This window comes from Ascaphus truei, chromosome 15 (genome assembly GCF_040206685.1).
Source record: "Ascaphus truei isolate aAscTru1 chromosome 15, aAscTru1.hap1, whole genome shotgun sequence".
In the NCBI taxonomy this organism is placed as follows: Eukaryota; Metazoa; Chordata; class Amphibia; order Anura; family Ascaphidae; genus Ascaphus; species Ascaphus truei.
Window position 1 is genome coordinate 48,035,809 of NC_134497.1, and position 22,699 is coordinate 48,058,507.

The window sequence follows — 22,699 nt, forward strand, 5'->3', positions numbered from 1 at the left end:
CTTTGGCCAAAGGTTTAACTAAATGACCTTTTTTCAAGAGATATATAGGTATTTCACTGTGTATTTTTATCACATTGGATGTTGCCCTGGACTTCTTTGTTTCTTGTTTTGGGCATTCATGTGTGTAAGATGTGAGTGCTGTCAAAGTGATGCCCTCACAGTAAGACTGAGTTGAAATATATTGAACATACAGTAGACATAAGTGCAATGAGGCTGTTCTTCAAACATGCCCCGTGGGACATCTACAGCAGGGGTGGCCAACTCCTGTCCTGAAGGACCACCAACAGGTCATGTTTTTAGGATATCCCTGCTTCAGCACAGGTGGGGCAGTCATTATGACGAAGCCCCATGTGCTGAAGCCGGGATATCCTGAAAACCTGACCTTTCGGTGGCCCTTGAGGACTGGAGTTGGCCACCCCTGATCTACGGTATGTTTCTTCGTTAATAGCAACGATCTGAATCTAAACTCTTAAACAAATTCGTCGCCTCCATCTAACTTGATATTTTCATGAGAACCAAAATTGACCATTTACTTGATTGTGTTCAACCTGCAGTCTGCGATAAGATTATCAGGAAGCCCTGATCTCCTTTATTTTACAGATCTACGTTGAGTTGGACATCCGTTACCAGCCTCCCGATGGAGCCGCTGGTACGTGGGTCGGAGATGACTTCTTTTCCCCGGTGGAAGACAGGTACAGAAAAATTAATTGGTTCGCTTTGTGTCACCGAGCTGTTTCTAGGCACGTTATGGGGTTAAAGCAGAAATCACCTCCCTTTTGGGGGAATTTGAAACAGGCGATCTTCTAATTAATCTTTAAAGTCCAGGGGGAGCATGGGAGAAAATCAACAAAAAAGAAGAAATAATCTAAGTGTAGGTGTCTTGATTATTCTGTGGATATTGATAGTCTTGGCTCTTATACAATGCCTGCTCACAGAGCAGTGGGTGTAAAATCACAACTCCAAAACTCTAGCTAGGTTTGTGCTTTTGTTGATTCTCAGGAAGGAGAGAAATACAATCCATAGCACAGATCATTAAATAAAGGTATTTTAAGATATAAAAGAAAGTAAGTATCACACTTACAATAGATATGATAATAAAATGCAGTAATAACAAAATCTGGACATCGTGAGTTGAACAGCTCACTGCCTCCTTCTCCTCCTTGACGGTGGTAGTCTAGGGGTCCCTCTCCAGCTGATAGCCTCCTTGCTGCATCTATCGCAAGCTCCACAACGTCACTTCCGGTGGGTACAGCGTCACTTCCGGTTTCGGATTTACAGCTTAACAACGCGTCTGGGAATGCTCTGCTACCATGACTTGGCTTCCTTGTACTCCTGAGGAAGCCAAGCCATTGGCGAAACGTGTTGAGTGGGAGTTCCCTGGTTGCAGAGCATTCCCAGACGCGTTGTTAAGCTGTAAACCCGAAACCGGAAGTGACGCTGTACAATTCTTACTTTCTTTTATATCATAAATTACCTTTATTTACTGATCTGCGCTATAGATTGTATTTCTCTCCTTCCTGAGAATCTACAAAAGCACAGACCTAGCCACAGTTTGGGAATTATGCTTTTATTTTCAACACATTGTACATCTCTTCTGAATCCACACAAGCAAGATTGCTGTTGCCACAGTTTTGGAGTTGTGATTTTACACCCACTGCTCTGTGAGCAGGCATTGTATAAGAGCCAAGACTCTCAATATCCACAGAATAACCAAGACACCTACACATCGATTATTTCTTCTTTTTTGTTGATTTTCTCCCATGCTCCCCCTGGCCTTTGAAGAGCAATTCAGCCTTTCTGGGGCCAACGAAGACAGTTCCTACCAGAGGGTTTGAGCAGGGAGTTGCAACTTTAATTTTTACACATTTGTCACTATATTTTCACTTAATGCACTAATTGATGGGCACATTATTTGTTTTTTATATATTGTTTAGCATATCACTTTACTACACTATTGCACTTGCAACACTTAATATTTACTGTGGGAGCGCCCGATTTATCACTTTCTGTTCTACTAGATCTTCTAATCAAGCAACATGTGTAGGATCTTTCAAGGGGAGACCTTTCGGTGAGGGAAATACTGTATAATTTAGCAACCCATGGAGACTTGGATGGTAGATACAGTAGATATGTAGAGGAAAAGGTTAGGGGATTTGTTTAGAAAGGAAAGGTATATAGCAGTGATTGCCAACTCCAGTCCTCAGTCATTCGGACTAAGCCGCTGATTGAGCCACCTGTGCTAAAATCGGACCTGTTAATGGCTCTTGAGAACTGGAGTTGGCCACCCGTAGTATATAGGGGTATGCAGAAATAGTTCAAATATAGGAAGAGCATTAATCCAGGGAGAAATCTGATTGTCAATGTCATTACTGGGATCAGGAAGGATTTCCCCCCCATTATGAGACATTATTGGTAAATGTATTACTGGGTTTTATGTTTGCTTTCTCTCAATAAAACTATAAATATAGAATGAGTATCTCGCCCAGTTAGAATTAAACAAAGATTGAACTCAATGAAGATACAGTCTTTTTTCAATCTAATAAATAAATTCATCTAATCTAGTAGCCCTCTTCCACGATTGTGGCTGGCCAGCGTCTTAATGCCTTTAATATAGGGGTGTAGCCAGTATTTGCACAGGGGTTGGGCACCAAGCCCCTAATCACTGGGAATATCTTTCCACCACATTCCTCACCAGACCACCGTGGAGGAAGGACCTGGGAGTTGAGGTCATGGTACCAGAATTAATTTTCAGGCGTGACTTCCCTGTTCTTGGCAGTGATTGGCATATAAAGACTGCCAATCATTGCCAAGCCTGGGAGAGTTGCTGTCCACAATTCATTGCAGCACCCCATGACTGTGTCCCGGCTGGTGGTGGCAAAGATGGATGGCCCTGCCTTCTGCTATAAACCAGTCAGTAAAGGTTACATCATAGGTGCAGATAGCTAATTTAGCCCCGAGTGGCCTTCTGATATTCACAGGATCTCTCAAGAGCTGGCACACTGATGTCCCCTGTGACATGCAGTGCACATTCTCCCTCATTCACAGAATAGAAGTAGAGGTACTTGTCTTCCGCCGGGGCAGGTTGCAACCATGGGATATGCTGCACAAGAGATCACATGATCGCAATACCAGTACAACACCAGGGTTAAGCTGTTTGGTTGGATATACATGGTTGAGGGTTCTGCAGTTCACTCTGGGCCATATTTGCTAAGCAGTGCTATTTAATAAGTGAACTTCCAGCATGGCTTATAAATATGTCCCTTTATGGTCCATTCAAGTCTTCCAGCACGGAATGTTTCTTATGAAGTAAGCGCTTTAACCCTTTTAACGCCCATAAGGGGCCCTATGACATACAGGATACGTCATGCTATAAATGCTCGTTTTCGGAGCATCATCCATTTCTGTTCGCGTCCTGGCAAACAGTCACGTGACTGAGGTCGGTGTGACTGGTGGCACTCAGGTGCGGACGATCTTCTGGGGCTCAAAGGATTTAAGTGTTAGGTTGACTGTGGAAGCCTAATGTATATACAAATATCTATCTATCATTCAGGGACCATTTAACACCTTAAGTCATAAATTGCATACTGCACAGGGGGGAGGAATAGACTTCAGTCACAGATACATTCCGGGATGCACTGTTTTTAAGAAAACAACTCTCTTGCTTTATCCATTGTTACATCGCCGGAAGAAGAGATCAGTGCATCTCGAAAGCTCCCACAAATAAAAGCATTTTGTTAGCCACAGAACAGTATCGTCTATCTATCTAACGATCTATCTATCTAATCATCACCTTCGGCCCTTGTCTCCCCACTGCTGGATGAACCCTCCCCAATGATCTCCCAGGTACTGCGGTTACAGACACACTTCTCCACATCGCTCCAACACATTTTCTGATTCCATCCTCCCATCTTACTTTTGGTCATCTTCTTGGCCCCTTAATCTCTCTTGGAATCCAGTTCAATTCCGTATTCTGTATATATATGTTCACAGAGACTCTTTCTTTTACAGCTCTGCGTTCATTATCCGGAATGTCGCATTTGAAGATGAGGTGTAAGTATGACATGGTCTGTAGTTACTGTCACAGCAGCATTTTTACATGAAGGGTAAGAGCACCGGGGGAATTAGTTAGTCATATCAATCTTGGAATAAATGAGTTGAATCAACCTTGGAATCATAGATTAGTGGAATCATTTTTGGAAGAGTAGATTAGTGGAATCATCTTTGGAAGAGTAGATTAGTGGAACCTTCCTTGGAAGAGTAGATTAGTGGAACCTTCCTTGGAAGAGTAGATTAGTGGAACCTTCCTTGGAAAAGTAGATTAGTGGAATCATCCTTGGAAGAGTAGATTAGTGGAACCTTCCTTGGAAGAGTAGATTAGTGGAATCATCCTTGGAAGAGTAGATTAGTGGAACCTTCCTTGGAAGAGTAGATTAGTGGAACCTTCCATTGGAAGAGTAGATTAGTGGTATCCTTGGAAGAGTAGATTAGTGGAACCTTCCTTGGAAGAGTAGATTAGTGGTATCATCCTTGGAAGAGTAGATTAGTGGTATCATCCTTGGAAGAGTAGATTAGTGGAACCTTCCTTGGAAGAGTAGATTAGTGGAACCTTCCATTGGAAGAGTAGATTAGTGGTATCATCCTTGGAAGAGTAGATTAGTGGAATCTTCCTTGGAAGAGTAGATTAGTGGAACCTTCCTTGGAAGAGTAGATTAGTAGAACCTTCCATTGGAAGAGTAGATTAGTGGTATCATCCTTGGAAGAGTAGATTAGTGGTATCATCCTTGGAAGAGTAGATTAGTGGAACCTTCCTTGGAAGAGTAGATTAGTGGTATCATCCTTGGAAGAGTAAATTAGGGGTAAGAAAACTGCGTTTGAATTTTGAATCCTAAGGTCAGCATTTTGTGACCTCAGGTGAGTCGCTATCACCCAGGCATCACTAATTAGACTATACGCTCTTCAGGACAGATACTTATTGCACTGTGTATAATGATGGCTCTCAGTGATCAGGCATTGAACTTTCACACGCTGGTTTACGACTTGGCTACATACTGTACTTTTTATTCCAATATTTAAAACATTAGACATTTTTAAAAATAGAAACTTTTCAAAAACGTTTTTTTTTTAAATATCTCTTGGCCTCCCTAATACTGAGAATATCAAAATGCATATAAAAATAACAAAAAGAAGCAAGATTGTAGATGTAATACAGAGAAGGGGAATTGTAGGTTAAAAGCATTCTCAAAATGGTGAGATTGATAATCTACATAAATAACATTTTCAAGAGGCAATTCCACATAGCTCACAAACCAACAACTGGATCCATTAGAAGCAGTAAGCTGTTGAAAAAACAGATGAATAACGACATTTTAATGATGCCATAACAAAGCCAACGTTTCCATCTCCAGGGGGACCTTCCTCAGGGGTGATTCTGGGGAAGGTCCCATGGGGCCTCTCTCTGGTTGTCAAAAGGAAGCTGTGATATCATCATGAGATGACATTGCAGCTTCTGATTGGGTGACTCTGCAGCTCTCCCTATTTTTTCCTGCAAGTGCTGGCAAAAGTAAAAAAAACAAATATATGAATATCTCAGGAATAGTCTTTGGTTTCTTTGGAAATGAACGCCCAGATCCACAAAGCTGAGCAGAGCTGAAATTAATGGGGTTTAGCTCCGGAGACCCCCTGCTTCAAACCTATGTTAAAAAAAAAAATCGCCCTCTTGGATCACCTCTTCAACAGACATTGTTAACAATGTGCTCCTTATGGGAGGTAACATCACTTAATGTTGTGTTGTTTGCCTGGGAAGACACACCGTTAGTGTTTGCGTCAGCTTTGTGAATCTGGGCCTCACCATTTTTCTTTCCAATGGAGACTCTGAAAGGATGGAAGACGAAGGTGGCAGCCAAACACAATCATGTCAAAGTTATTAGCGCCTGCAGGGACGCTACTTTTGACCGGCAAATGTCCACTTCCAAACCCTTCGAGAAGGCCTACGAGTTTATTTGAACAAAGCTCCCTCCTCCAGCTCTCCCCTCTCCTGTCGAGTGGACTTTAGATCCCGGCACCGACAGGAGGAGGGGCCCAAGGCAACTGCTTGTCCGGGACGGCTCCTTCCAAAGATTGGCGATTTTATCTTCTTGTTGCTTTCTAACTTGTTTATATCTAGCATTGATATGGAGGCAGCGCGCAAGTTGGATAAAGATGCCGTGACCATGGGAAAGAAGCTGGTGAAGGGCACGGAGGATGACGACGATGATGATGACGACGACTCTTACGACGAGTCGGAAATCGAGATTACGGGGATAAACTTCACTCCGGTGTTGAGGTATTTATATCAACTGCTTTTGCCACATCTTGGATTAGGGGGTTTACCGAAACCCCTTTGCGCCCAGAGCTGCCAAAAACACACTGCATAGATGTTGAAACACCCACTGGGCATCCGAGAGGGTTAAGGAAGTATAGAGCTCTCAACCCTTTCTAGGAAAGATCTTTTGCTGGATTCAAAAATGTATACACGTACATTTACAAATATATACATAGGAAACTGAAAGTGAAACACACGTAGTCCCAGATCCACAAAACGGTGCTACGCTTTAGCATGCCTTTATATGAATGGCGGTAAAGGCGTGCTAAAGCTGAGCACCGTTTGGTGGATCTGAGCCTTATTGTGCCTATATGCGTGTCACTACTAGAGATGCGCCAATTTCCATCCCGTCCCAGTTCGCACATTTTTCGCCCCAATCTTTTTTTAATTCCCTTTTTTCGCATATATTTTTCGCGCTTACTGTTTGGCTAAAGAAATAAGCACTTTTAGTGACAAATTTGACGCGGGTGGAGAAGATGTAATTTCCGCCTATTTTCAAAATCTGAGCGAATATTGTTTTGCTAAAAAATTGTCAATTTCGCAATTTTCGAACTATTCTTTTTTTTTTTTTTTTTAAATTGCATGAAAAAACCCCAACAAGGTCACAGGAGCCATGTGACCTGAACACTGGCCATGTGACCTGAACACTGGCCATGTGACCTGAACACTGGCCATGTGACCTGAACACTGGCCATGTGACCTGAACACTGGTCATGTGACCTGAACACTGGCCATGTGACCTGAACACTGGCCATGTGACCTGAACACTGGCCATGTGACCTGAACACTGGCCATGTGACCTGAACACTGGCCATGTGACCTGAACACTGGCCATGTGACCTGAACACTGGCCATGTGACCTGAACACTGGCCATGTGACCTGAACACTGGCCATGTGACCTGAACACTGGCCATGTGACCTGAACACTGGCCATGTGACCTGAACACTGGCCATGTGACCTGAACACTGGCCATGTGACGTGTACATTTTTGGGCAAACTTTGTGTTTTTTTGGCTGTAAAATCTTCCCAATGCTATAGGGGAAAAAAAAAAAAGATCCTCTGGCCCTGAGGAAGGTTTTTAGGGACCGAAACGTTGGCACCTCAGAGCTCTTTGTGATTACAGATTTGTTCTATTAAATATGCTTATTGCTTGATTATATATATTTTTAATAGGAGTGCTATCTGGTCTCAACGGTTTCCTAATGCAACAGCTAAAGATTTAGAAATAGCCCTAAACTACAGATATGTTGATTATTTACAGGTTCTAGTGGAAAAGCAGGTTTATATAGATTATAAGGAAAAGGGAGACCAAAAAGCGCACCAGCACAAACGGAGCAGGAAGAAACCAGGACAAAAAAATGATTAATAGGGCACTTTAATGTGGCAAAAGACCCATCCAATGCATTTCGAACGTCGTTGAAAAAGAACGCTGCGACGTTCGAAATGCATTGGATGGGTCTTTTGCCACATTAAAGTGCCCTTTTAATCATTTTTTTGTCCTGGTTTCTTCCTGCTCCGTTTGTGCTGGTGCGCTTTTTGGTCTCCCTTTTCTCTGTATTGCATTGAGTAGCTGCACAGCCTGCCTGCCCTACCAGGATGTGAGTATTTGCATATTTTTCAGGGGAACCTGCCAATGAGACTGATGGTGAGTGGGTTGCACCACACACCACCTGTCTTCAGGAGGATAGTACCCATTATATGACACAATAGGTACTATATCAATTGTTAGTACCCTGGTACAGTGGTCTGGCTTATTATCATTTTGAGATATACCTGCATTTGAGCGCTTCAGCTATTTTCCATATTATATAGATTATAAACCTGATTATAGAGTACAGAGCTTTTCAAAACTTCTAGGTCAGGTTTGACTAATAAAGAAGAGACCTGTGAGGTTAGGAAAGCTCTGTACATGGGAAGAAGAGACCTGTGGGGTTTGGAACCCTCTGTACATGTGAAGAAGAGACCTGTGAGGTTTAGAAGTCTCTGTACGCGGTAAGAAGAAGAGACTTGTGAGGTTTGGAACACTCTGTACATGTGAAGAAGAAACCTGTGAGGTTTGGAAAACGCTGCACTCATGAAGAAGAGACCTGTGAGATTTGGAAAGATCTGTCCACTTGCTTTTCAGGCAGCAGAGGGATGGGGTGGTGAATGTTATAGCATTTAAGTGAACCAAAAAAAGTGAAAATGTCCAAAAAAGAACACTACTTGTCATTGGATAATTACATTGTTTCTCTTTGCAGCCGCTGCAGTGTTCCTCTGAGGGACAAAGCATCCAGCCCCAAACCAAGAAACTTCCAGGTACTGCGCAACCAATATGTTCATTCAATTTAAGGGGTTTTAGTGGTTAGGGTAGGGCAGTAGTTCCCAACCTTTTTTTGGTTAAGGAACCCCATGTGAAATTCTGAGGAACCCCAACCCTCTCTAATAGCGCGTCAGAGATCAGATACATTGTAAGGAACCCCAACCCTCTCTAATAGCGCGTCTGAGATCAGATTGTATTGTAAGGAACCCCAACCCTCTCTAATAGCGCGTCTGAGATCAGGTTGTATTGTATGTCTTTATTTATATAGCGCCATTAATGTACATAGCGCTTCACAGTAGTAATACATGAGGTAAGAGTGTGTCTTAAGGTGGGACTTAAAGGTGGATAGAGAGGGTGCTAGTCGGGTACTGAGGGGAAGGGCATTCCAGAGGTGTGGGGCAGTCAGTGAAAAAGGTTTAAGGCGGGAGAGGGCTTTAGATACAAAGGGGGTAGAAAGAAGACATCCTTGAGAAGAACGCAAGAGTCTGGATGGTGCATAACGAGAGGAGGGGAGATGCTGAGACAGATCTAGGAAAGAGTAGAGTGATTCTGGCAGCAGCGTTTAGGATAGATTGTAGGGGAGACAGGTGAGAGGCAGGAAGGCCGGACAGCAGGAGGTTACAGTAATCAAGACGGGAGAGAATGAGGGCCTGAGTCAGAGTTTTAGCAGTCGAGCAACAGGGGAAAGGGCGTATCTTTGTTATATTGCGGAGGAAAAAGCGACAGGTTTTAGAAATGTTTTGAATGTGAGGGGCGAATGTGAGAGAGGAGTCGAGTGTGACCCCTAGGCAGCGTGCTTGGGCTACTGGGTGAATGATCGTAGTTCCAACAGTAATGTGGAAGGAGGTAGTAGGGCCAGGTTTGGGAGGACGTATGAGGAGCTCTGTTTTAGCCATGTTGAGTTCAAGGCGGCGGAGGGCCATCCAGGATGATATAGCAGAGAGAGATTCAGAAACTTTGGTTTGTACAGCAGGTGTAAGGTCGGGTGGTGAAAAGTATGTGTGTCGTCAGCATAGAGGTGATAATTAAACCCAAAAGATGTTATTAGGTCACCTAGAGAGAGTGTGTACAGAGAAAAGAGAAGAGGTCCCAGGACAGAGCCCTGGGGTACCCCCACAGAGATCAATAGAGGAGGAGGTGTTAGCAGAAGAGACACTGAAAGTACGATGGGAGAGGTAGGATGAGATCCAGGATAGAGCTTTGTTCCGAATACCAAGAGTATGGAGAATGTGAAGGAGAAGAGGGTGGTCCACGGTGTCAAATGCTGCAGGGAGGTCAAGTAATATGAGCAGAGTGTAATGACCTCTGTCTTTGGCAGCATCAGATTCATTGTAAGGAACCCCAACCCTCTCTAATAACACGTCTGAGATCAGATGCATTGTAAGGAACCCCAACCCTCTCTAATAGCGCGTCTGAGATCAGATACATTGTAAGGAACCCCAACCCTCTATAATAGCACGTCTGAGATCAGATGCATTGTAAGGAACCCCAACCCTCTCTAATAGCGTGTCAGAAATCAGATGCATTGTAAGGAACCCCAACCCTCTCTAATAGCGCGTCAGAGATCAGATGCATTGTAAGGAACCCCAACCCTCTCTAATAGCGTGTCAGAGATCAGATGCATTGTACAGTAAGGAACCCCAACCCTCTCTAATAGCGCGTCAGAGATCAGATGCATTGTAAGGAACCCCAACCCTCTCTAAAAGCGCGTCAGAGATCAGATGCATTGTAACCTCTTCTGAATTTGGTACAATTTTAAAATGACCTGAAAATGACAGGGAACCCTTTAATGATGCTCGGGGAACCCAGGTTGAAAATCACTGGGGTAGGGGTTAATTTAATTTGGGGGGGGGGGGGGAAGGCCCTTACATTAGTGGTGAAGTGACCGGCGCTGGTATTCTCATTCAGTCATGAGTCATGGTGAAGCTCCGGCGACCATTTGGTCGTGGCGAAACGTCCTAGACCGCCAAGCGCCACGTGACATTCTCTGGCCATGAATGGTGTTGTTCAGATATTTTCATATTGTTCTTTAAGGGAACAATCCGTGAACGGTGCTAACACCGCAGCCAGCCAAACTCGCACATGTCACCAAGGTCTCATGCAGGAGAGATGTAGAAAGTGGGCGCCAGATCCACAGAGCTCATAACATCACGTTACCTACAACAGGAACGGACGCTGCCCGAGGTTAACACGTGTCCTTGAATCTAATTATATGCCAAAGCAACGTCCGCTCTACATCTCATTAGCATTGGGTTATCAGGGGTGCGCAAACTTTCCCCGCTGCACCCCCTGCCTGCTCTCCCTCCCTGCTCGCGCCCCACTCCTTACCTTGTCTTCGGCGTCAAATGATGCCGGGGGGTCACGTGACCCGTGCCGTAATTTGATGCTGTGTTGCCATGGCGACGCATCGCCAAAGACGTGGTAAGAGAAGTTGCGTAGGCCTCAAGCAGTCCTCCAGCATTTAATTGAAATGCCTTGTAACTGCAGCGCCCCCGAGTTTGCGCACCCCTGGGTTAATGTTGTCATGTTGTTGTAGCATAATGTTGTGTTATCTTCCAATAACGTGACAGGAAGTGTGTCTTAGTGTTACTCCCACCCAGGCCCTATAACTCCCAATAACGTGACGGTAAGTATGTCTTAGTGTTACTCCCATCCAGGCCCTATAACTCCCAATAACGTGACGGTAAGTATGTCTTAGTGTTACTCCCATCCAGACCCTATAACTTCCCATAACGTGACGGTAAGTATGTCTTAGTGTTACTCCCATCCAGACCCTATAACTCCCAATAACGTGACGGTAAGTATGTCTTAGTGTTACTCCCATCCAGACCCTATAACTTCCAATAACGTGACGGTAAGTGTGTCTTAGTGTTACTCCCATCCAGACCCTATAACTCCCAATAACGTGACGGTAAGTATGTCTTAGTGTTACTCCCATCCAGACCCTATAACTTCCAATAACGTGACGGTAAGTGTGTCTTTGTGTTACTCCCATCCAGACCCTATAACTCCCAATAATGTGACGGTAAGTATGTCTTAGTGTTACTCCCATCCAGACCCTATAACTCCCAATAACGTGACGGTAAGTATGTCTTAGTGTTACTCCCATCCAGACCCTATAACTTCCAATAACGTGACGGTAAGTGTGTCTTAGTGTTACTCCCATCCAGACCCTATAACTCCCAATAACGTGACGGTAAGTATGTCTTAGTGTTACTCCCATCCAGACCCTATAACTTCCAATAACGTGACGGTAAGTGTGTCTTTGTGTTACTCCCATCCAGACCCTATAACTCCCAATAATGTGACGGTAAGTATGTCTTAGTGTTACTCCCATCCAGACCCTATAACTCCCAATAATGTGACGGTAAGTATGTCTTAGTGTTACTCCCATCCAGACCCTATAACTCCCAATAACGTGACGGTAAGTATGTCTTAGTGTTACTCCCATCCAGACCCTATAACTCCCAATAACGTGATGGTAATTATGCCTTAGTGTTACTCCCATCCAGACCCTATAACTCCCAATAACGTGACGGTAAGTATGTCTTAGTGTTACTCCCATCCAGACCCTATAACTCCCAATAACGTGATGGTAATTATGCCTTAGTGTTACTCCCATCCAGACCCTATAACTTCCAATAACGTGACGGTAAGTATGTCTTAGTGTTACTCCCACCCAGTCCCTATAACTTCCAATAACGTGACGGTAAGTATGTCTTAGTGTTACTCCCATCCAGACCCTATAACTTCCCATAACGTGACGGTAAGTATGTCTTAGTGTTACTCCCATCCAGATCCTATAACTCCCAATAACGTGACGGTAAGTATGTCTTAGTGTTACTCCCATCCAGTCCCTATAACTTCCCATAACGTGACGGTAAGTATGTCTTAGTGTTACTCCCATCCAGGCCCTATAACTCCCAATAACATGACGGTAAGTATGTCTTAGTGTTACTCCCATCCAGGCCCTATAACTTCCAATAACGTGACGGTAAGTATGTCTTAGTGTTACTCCCATCCAGGCCCTATAACTTCCAATAACGTGACGGTAATTATGTCTTAGTGTTACTCCCATCCAGACCCTATAACTTCCCATAACGTGACGGTAAGTATGTCTTAGTGTTACTCCCATCCAGACCCTATAACTCCCAATAACGTGACGGTAAGTATGTCTTAGTGTTACTCCCATCCAGGCCCTATAACTTCCAATAACGTGACGGTAATTATGTCTTAGTGTTACTCCCATCCAGGCCCTATAACTCCCAATAACGTGACGGTAAGTATGTCTTAGTGTTACTCCCATCCAGTCCCTATAACTTCCAATAACGTGACGGTAAGTATGTCTTAGTGTTACTCCCATCCAGATCCTATAACTTCCAATAACGTGACAGTAAGTATGTCTTAGTGTTACTCCCTTCCAGACCCAATAACTTCCAATAACGTGACGGTAAGTATGTCTTACTGTTACTCCCACCCAGTCCCTATAACTTCCAATAACGTGACAGTAAGTATGTCTTAGTGTTACTCCCACCCAGACACTATAACTTCCAATAATGTGATGGTAATTATGCCTTAGTGTTACTCCCATCCAGACCCTATAACTTCCAATAACGTGACGGTAAGTATGTCTTAGTGTTACTCCCACCCAGTCCCTATAACTTCCAATAACGTGACAGTAAGTATGTCTTAGTGTTTCTCCCACCCAGACACTATAACTTCCAATAACGTGATGGTAATTATGCCTTAGTGTTACTCCCATCCAGACCCTATAACTTCCAATAACGTGACGGTAAGTATGTCTAAGTGTTACTCCCATCCAGGCCCTATAACTTCCAATAATGTGACGGTAAGTATGTCTTAGTGTTACTCCCATCCAGACCCTATAACTTCCAATAACGTGACGGTAAGTATGTCTTAGTGTTACTCCCATCCAGAGCCTATAACTTCCAATAACGTGACTGTAATTATGTCTTAGTGTTACTCCCATCCAGAGCCTATAACTTCCAATAACGTGACTGTAATTATGTCTTGGTGTTACTCCCATCCAGACCCTGAAAATAGTCATTTAAATTAAAGTTAAAGAAGAGAGGAGAGGGAAATAATGCTACATTCATTAAATACACCTAACTGTGGTGTTACACCCATCCAGACACTTCAAGGGCCACCAACAGGCCAGGTATTAGGGATATCCCTGCTTCAGCACAGGTGGCTCAATCAGTGGCTCAGTCAACCTATGCTGAAGCAGGGATATCCTGAAAACCTGGCCTGTTGGTGGCCCTTGAAGACTGGAGTTGGCCGCCCCTGAGTTACATCATACTTCAACTGAAATGGGTTTTTTACGGGGTCTGGATGGGTGTCCCACCCCTGTTATATATCGTTATAGGGTTTATAACTGCTTGTAATTACACTTGTGTGTTTGCATCTTCATAGATTGCAGTCACTGTCATCCAAGCACAAAAGCTGGTGGGAGTGAACATCGACCCCGTGGTACATGTGAAGGTCGGGGACGAGAAGAGGCACACGGCCACTCAGAAATCCACCAACTGTCCCTATTATAACCAGGTAAGGGGTTAAAAAAACATGTCTAGTACCTACCTAGTATCATAGGGCAGAGATGGGCCAACTTCAGTGCTCAGGGGCCACCAACAGCCCGATATCCCTGTTTCAGCACAGGTGGCTCAATCATTTTGTCTGGACCACCTCTGTTGAAGCAGGGATATCCTAAAAACCTGGCTTGTTGGTGGCCCCTGAGGACTGGCGTTGGCCACCCCAGGCGCAGAGTGTACAATGTCCCCAAACACTAGGATGTAATGTTTTGCAGTAAGCAGGTTTCTATTCTATAGCTGCAATTCATTGCCCATTATTTTGCACCATTATATAGTTTTTATTATTTCTATTATGACTATTGATTTATTTATTATTATTCATATGTACATTGTTATTTCTTTGTGCGTGAAATGCTCTTTACCGAGAAATAAATAAAAAACAGATTAAAACCCATAACTGAAGTCAACACGTAAAAATATGCGCTAAATACTCAAATTCTTCTGCTGTTCTAAAAAGTGTATTACTTTGCTATAAAAGAAATATATATATATATATATTTACACATATATGAAAAACAAACAGTTAGCGCTTGCTAATAATATCAAAGAATATACCATAAAGTGACACAATTAGAATCAAAGTAGGATGTGAATACAAAAATCACAAAAGTGTATCAAAAATGTATATAGAACGAACCATAAATACACATGGGAATGTAAATGTAAAATGTCCATGAATAAAAGTCCATTGATTAGAAAATATAAAAGGATATATAATGCTGTGATGGTCCCGCAGCTTCTGGGAGGATGAACCACATCCACAAGGATCTATTAAAAAAAAAAGATAGAAGCGCATGCCACATAGCGTTTATCTGTGTTGACATTTATTTAAAAAATGGACAAATCTAAAAAAAAGAAAAAGCACACTCACAAGTGTAGCTAGAATTAGCGCATATTGAGATATATTATCTCAACAAGGTACTACTCATTTGGGGCTTAAACTACTCCATAATGGGTGACAATGATCGAAAATCCTGGTATCGGGGTAAGGGAGGTGGGAATTGGAAATATAAAAGAGACAATCTCTCAGAAGGTACGTCCCCCGGTGTTAGTCACGATCCAAAACCGCAACAGCTGGGCACTTCAGAAGAGTGGCTGGTATCATCCGTTAGTTTCAGCCTTAGATTGATAGGCCTTCCAAGAAAGATCTTAGCTGTACGGGCGGCTCACTCACTCCTGCAGCAAACTCTAAGCATAGTGCAGCCCGGCATCCGCAATCAGCTGCTAGCATGCAGGGGGAGTTTCGGACTTCCAAAACGTGATGAAGTCACCACGTGTGCTATGTTGCAACGTGTTTCGTCATCAATGTGACTTCGTCAGGGAGATATTTTGATGGTGGCTCATATATATATAGGCTCAAATCCAATCGGTAACCAGCTGTAGTTGCTAAACATAATAAGCAACCAATTCATAATGAGCACTCACGCACAAGATTGCGAAGGAAGGGATAAGGGAAGGAATGGAATGTCTGGAATGAACTAATTCATATACAAAGTTTATACATAAAGACACATGAGGTATAAAAAATATACAAAAACAATATAAATGCAACAAACAATAAAAGCAATGACACAATATAATTGTCACGCAGTATTTATACAGTTTGATATAAAATCATAATTCATAAAGAATAACTAACAAAAAGGAGACCTCGATACAATTCAAATTATAAATGTATATCTAAAATATGTAACTAAATATAACAAACCGGTGATAAAATTATTAATAAAAATTAATCGTGTACTGTAAGTATTAAAAAACTAATCTTAGTAGTAAAAAAATTATACTCAATAAATGCATGTTGATGTAATATGCAAAAAAGAGATATAATAAGAAAGCAAGGAGTAGTAAAAACCAAAATATGGTAAATTATATCTACACCTCCCACTTCAAAATAGAGAGGGGGGATATATAAAGGAACCACTAGTAGAAGTGAAGCATCAACTACTGTAGATGATCATACCAGTGTGCTGGTGTCAATGCATTCATTGAAACCAGCAGGGGCAAGGGTGCCCAAGATGTAAATCCAGAAGGATTCCCTACGACACAAGGTCTTGAACCTATCACCCCCCTTAATGGACGGAGGAGGGGGGGGGGGGAGAATATGCTTAAGTCCCATGACAGTGAGAAACCTGGGGTCCTTGTTGTGATGTGTGCCAAAGTGTCTCGACACACTATGTGTAACAAGACCCTTAACCACATTCCTCCTGTGTTCAAGGAATCTAACATTGAGAGGACGTACAGTATGGTCCTCCCAAAATTATTGCATCCCACAGGGACAACAAAGGCAATAGACCACAAAAGTTGTTTGACATTCAATGTGGCCTCTAACCTCATAATGATTGCCTTTGGAATGAAATTTGAAGTCAGAACCAACATGTGACACATAATACATCTGGTCCTCATGCATCTGAAATTGCCATTAGAAATTTCAAGAGCTGGTTTAGCTATTTCCTGAAGTTTACTTGGTGCTACACGGTTTTTGATATTTTTTACCTTTCTTAAAGGCTACTGGTGCTCTTTTAGGCAATATATCACATAGATGAGGATCACACTGGAGAATCTTCCAGTGGGTATTCAAAGTTTTTGAGATGTTACAAGCCAATATCTAGTTATGAATTTAGGAGGACCAAAACCACTCGCCGAGCTCCTAGTAGAACCAAACCCTGAACTGATCTTCTCAAAAGATCTCAAATGAGATTGACTCATCAGATAATCTCTATCCTGAATTTTAACCTTAAAAGTGCCTAATTAAAAATGACTTTATCATATCCACACAGTATTTATACAATTTGATATAAAATAATAATTCATAAAGAACAACTAGCAAAAAGGAGACCTCAATACAATTCAAATTATGAATGAATATCTAAAATATGTAACTAAAATATCACAAACCGGTGATAAAACTATTAATAAAAATTAGCCAAAAAACGATCAACCAATATTTGTGATTGGTGATCAAAATCCGCTTTAACTGAACAGTTTCTCCTCACTCTACTGAACTGGCTGAGGGGAATCTTGTTAAGCCATTTCTTGTGATGGTGATACAGGAAGTTTAAGCGCAAACCCAAATCTATTAAATAAAGCCCAGTGATAAAGTACAAATTAATCTCACCAAGAGGAGATGCAGCTGACGTAGGAGTTTCACAACACCACAGAAGACGTCACAAAAAACACTCAAATCGCAAAACTCCCCTCGGAGTGATGCAGGTGATAATCAAGCAAGGAATCTGGTTATGAAGGATGCAGCAGGAACTCTCAATGGTGTATGGAAGAGAGAAAAAGAAAATATAGTGCAACACAATTTATTACAACAAATATTAGAGCAAAGAGCTAATTCCACTCACATGCTCTAAGAGTAAAACAGGCAATTTGACCACTCTGGGTCCTGTAGTGCTGGAGCGTCCCGTGCTGGATACCGAGCTGACCGGCGTCTCCTCACGATGTTCACTTCCGGGTTAGGTTGACGGGTGATGTCACGGACCCTCTTAGCCAATGGATGTCCAGCCCTGATCTCCTCAAGCCGACGGTGTTGGCAGCGGTATTAAAAGGCACAGAGAGGTCCCAGGTACTTCAAGCTCCCAAATACGGGTCAGCTAAGCACAGCAATGATAATGATCCATGAGGAACTAGGGTAACCCTACGCGTTTCATCCGGGAGAACCGAACTTCTTCAGGGATGTATGGATATGATAATCTACAAGTCCTGGTTTAAATAGTCCATAAAACATCGACGTCTCAATGTTAAAAGGGGCGGCACAAAAATGATTGGCGGAATATCATATATACACAAAAACAACACCAATACATACAGTCATGTGAAAAAGAAAGTACACCCTCTTTGAATTCCATGGTTTTACATATCAGGACATAATAACAATCATCTGTTCCTTAGCAGGTCTTAAAATTAGGTAAATACAACCTCAGATGAACAACAACACATTACATATTACACCGTGTCATGATTTATTTAACAAAAATAATGCCAAAATGGAGAAGCTATGCGTGAAAAACTAAGTACACCCTTACTGCTTCCATAGGAATTAAGATGCTAAGTAGCAGACAGGTGCTGCTAATCAAATGCCCTTGATTAATTGATCAGCAGCAAGTGTGACCACCTCTATAAAAGCCGAAGTTTTATCAGTTTGCTGGTCTGGAGCATTCAGGTGTGTGTTAACACAATGCCAAGGAGGAAATACATCAGCAATGATCTTAGAGAAGCAATTGTTGCTGGCCATCAATCTGGGAAGGGTATAAGGCCATTTCCAAATAATTTAAAGTCCATCATTCTACAGTGAGAAAGATTATTCAAAAGTGGAAAACATTCAAGACAGTTGCCAATCTTCCCAGGAGTGGACGTCCCAGCAAATTCACCCCAAGTCAGACCGTGCAATGCTCAGAGAAATTGCAAAAAACCCAAGAGTTACATCTCAGACTCTACAGGCCTCAGTTAGCATGTTAAATGTTAAAGTCCATGACAGTACAAACAGAACAAGTATGGTTTGTTTTGAAGGGTTGCCAGGAGAAAGCCTCTTCTCTCTATAAAAAACATGGCAGCACAGCTTAGGTTTGCAAAGTTGCAACTGAACAAACCACAAGACTTCTGGAACAATGTCCTTTGGACAGACGAGACCAAAGTGGAGATGTTTGGCCATAATGCACAGCGCCACGTTTGGCGAAAACCAAACACAGCATATCAGCACAAGCACCTCATACCAACTGTCAAGCACAGTGGTGGAGGGGTGATGATTTGGGCTTGTTTTTGCAGCCACAGGACCTGGGAACCTTGCAGTCATTGAGTCGATCATGAACTCCTCTCTATACCAAAGTATTCTAGAGTCAAATGTGAGACCATCTGTCCGACAGCTAAAGCTCGGCTGAAATTGGGTCATGCAACAGAACAATGATCCCAAGCACACCAGCAAATCTACAACAGAATGGCTGAAAAAGAAAAGAATCAAGGTGTTGCAATGGCCCAGTCAAAGTCCAGACCTCAACCGGATTGAAATGCTGTGGCTGGACCTTAAGAGAGCGGTGCATAAACAAATGCCCGCAAACCTCAATGAACTGAAGCAACGTTGTAAAGAAGTGTGGGCCAAAATTCCTCCACAACCATGTGAGAGACTGATAAAGTCATACAGAAAACGATTACTTCAAGTTATTGCTGCTAAAGGTGGTTCTACAAGCTATTGAATCATAAGGTGTACTTAGTTTTTCACACATGGCTTCTCCATTTTGGCTTTATTTTTGTTAAATAATTAATGACGGTGTAATATGTTGTTCCTCTGAGGTTGTATTTACCTAATTTTAAGACCTGCTAAGGAACAGATGATTGTTATTATGTCCTGATATGTAAAACCATGGCATTCAAAGAGGGTGTACTTTCTTTTTCACATGACTGTATACAATAGATAATATGCGGACAAAAAATTGGAAACATTTAGCAAATACATTAACAAATGAGGGGCAAATGTATGGTTAGGAGAATAATCTAAATGGGAACAAACAACCATTAGTATACAGATAAATGAAAAGGTATCAAGATGATGTTAGAACATCAATTAAAATGAATGATAATAAAATAAATATAAATAATTATAAAAATACATATATCACTATAAAAAATACCAATAAATTTCCCAGTATTTAGAAATATAAAATATGCATATAAAAGGATAAAAAAATGTAATAAACTAGTGTGCTAGTTCAGAAAGGAAACCAGATCTATGTCAATGCTCAAGCCTTGAGGTTTTGAGGGTTTTCAATTTTTGTATCCAGAAAGTCTCTTGTTGGGAGACTTCCTGTTATACGAGTACCCCCCCCCCCCCCCACCACCAACATCCTTATGCATAAAGGTCCAATTGTATGACCCACATATTGTAGTCCGCAAGGACATTGTAACAGGTAAATTACTGAAGAACTGTTACAGTTGATCAAGTCTTTTATTTGAAACATTTCTTGTGTTACAGTTGATAAAAAACAGTCAGATTTTGCGATACCGTACTGGCAGGCTAAGGCTTTACATTTTGAACATTTAAATGACCCTTTTGGTTTCTCTCCCAGCCATGTATTGTCAGCTGGTGCGGGCTTCAGAAGGCTAGGAGCCAATTTATCCGTAAGGATTCTCGCTTTAGTATACACTACCTGGGCTCTTTCTAGTAGAAAATCTTTTAATATTTGATCACTTTTTAAAATATGCCAGTGTTTATTTAATATCTTATTATAATTTTAAAATGTTCACTGTTGAACTGAGTAACAAAAGGAATTAAATAAATGTTATCTTCTTTCTTAGGGTTTGACTTCAATGTTATGTTTCTTTCTACTTCTTTAGCTTTTTTCTCTCAGTAATTTACCTATTACGATGACCTTGCGGACTACAATATGTAGGTCGTCCAATTAGACCGTTATGCGTAAGGATATGGGAGCATACGTTTCAAAACAAAAGCATTAGTAAGACCACACCTTGAATATGGATTACAATTTTGGGCACCAATCCAAAGAAAAGACATTATGGAACTAGAGAGAGTGCAGAGAAGAGCCACCAAATTAATAAAGGGGATGGACAATCTAACTGATGAGGAGAGGCTAACTAAATTAGATTTATTTACATTCGAAAAGAGGTGTCTAAGAGGCGATATGATAACTATATACAAATATATTCGGGGACAATACAAGGAGCCTTCAAAAGAACTAGTCATCCCATGGGCAGTACAAAGGACTCAGGGCCATCCCTTAAGGTTGGAGGAAAGGAAATTTCACCAGCAACAAAGGAAAGGGTTCTTTACAGTAAGGGCAGTTAAAATGTGGAATTCATTACCCATGGAGACTGTGATAGCAGATACAATAGATTTGTTCAGAAAAAGGTTGGACGTCTTTTTAGATGGGAAAGGTATACAGGGATATACCAAATAAGTATACATGGGAAGGATGTTGATCCAGGGAGTCAGGAAGGAATTTATTTTTCCCCTTATGAGATATTATTAGATGATGTGTCACTGTTTTTTTTGTTTGCCTTCCTCTGGATCAATATACTGTAAGTATAGATATAGGATAAAGTATCTGTCGCCTAAATTAGGGTGAACTTGATTGACGAATGTCTTTTTTCAACTTCATCTACTATATAAATATGTAACTATGAAGCATTTAGTTGCATCTTTTGATGAAAACATGATCTAAGCCGGCTAACACTGGTCAGGTTCTGAGGTCAGTCTAAACTTCACTTTCCACTGAAGAGTGTGTCTGGTTGTGTGTGTGTGTGTGTGTAAGGAATAATATGCATATAGTGTAGGTACCTGCTATATTTGGAGTTTACCTTGACGAGGTTAGCTGGCTTGACTAATTTTTTGTGCTAAAGATGCGACCAAATGGCTCCTTGTTATTAGACTTAGGATCAAAATGTCAATCTCACTAATAAATGTCAAGCCAATAATATATGTGTGTATATATAGATGCAATTACCAGATTGTAGTCCAGCAAGAAGAGACAGCACACAAGGAGTAGACTTCAATGATTATATTGAGAGGGTAGACACTCAAAGATCCAACGTTTCGGTTCCACAAACGGATCCTTCCTGAGGGGCTGGGAAGGTTCTATTTGTGGAACCGAAACTTTGTTTTTTTGAGAGTCTACCCTCTCAATATAATCATTGAAGTCTACTCCTTGTGTGCTGTCTCTTCTTGCTGGACTACAATCTGGTAATGGCATCTATTATTTTTCTATGATTTACTGTAAGCATCTGGATTTTTTGCAATATAAGTGTGCTATGTGAAAAAAAAAATATATATATATATATATATATATATATACAGTATACATACATATATATATATAAACAACAAAGAAAAAAGCTGCGCCTCTAAAGAACATATACAATGAATTTATATATATATGCTATAACAATATGATGTAAATATGGATGAATATCTTAATTATATAAGCAATATATACACATATATGATATTGTGGACCTATATTAGTATCAGGCCCACAAAAACATGAACAATAGTATATATAAAAAAGCAAAAAAAAGGATAAACCAGTCCTCAAATAGTCCAATGAATGGTATAGGTGCTGGTATGCAGGGTCTCCGGCAGCTCTCAATATGGACCAACCACATCCACAAGATATCTAAAAAGGAAAAAAGAGGAGAGAGCGCACGCCCATAGCGTATAAAAGTATTTAATGAGGGGGAGGGGGGAGAGAGGGGGGTAAAAAACGCACTTACAAAAATGCAATAAAATCAAGCATATGTGATATATAATAATCACCACCATCCGGTTTTTCTGTAGACTCTTGGGGCAGTCCCAGGCTCCGTTGGTAAGGGAGCAGAGTCCCAGCAAATTCCCAGGGCTGGTAACACCATCCGGTTAGACTGCAGACTTTTGGGGCCGTCCCAGGCTCCGTTGGCAGTGGAGCAGAGTCCC

General features: G+C 41.7%; 1 protein-coding gene across 1 annotated transcript in view; it reads left to right on the top strand.

The window, feature by feature from the left end:
• The window catches only part of LOC142466383 (fer-1-like protein 4), a 126,174-nt gene that overhangs the window by 96,555 nt on the left and 6,920 nt on the right, over window positions 1–22,699 (top strand). Inside the window, exons 5-9 of the mRNA XM_075571240.1 lie at window positions 601–692; window positions 4,009–4,050; window positions 6,164–6,322; window positions 8,604–8,661; window positions 14,099–14,230. Coding sequence (XP_075427355.1) covers window positions 601–692; window positions 4,009–4,050; window positions 6,164–6,322; window positions 8,604–8,661; window positions 14,099–14,230 — 483 coding nt within the window. The remainder of the gene's footprint in view (window positions 1–600; window positions 693–4,008; window positions 4,051–6,163; window positions 6,323–8,603; window positions 8,662–14,098; window positions 14,231–22,699) is intronic.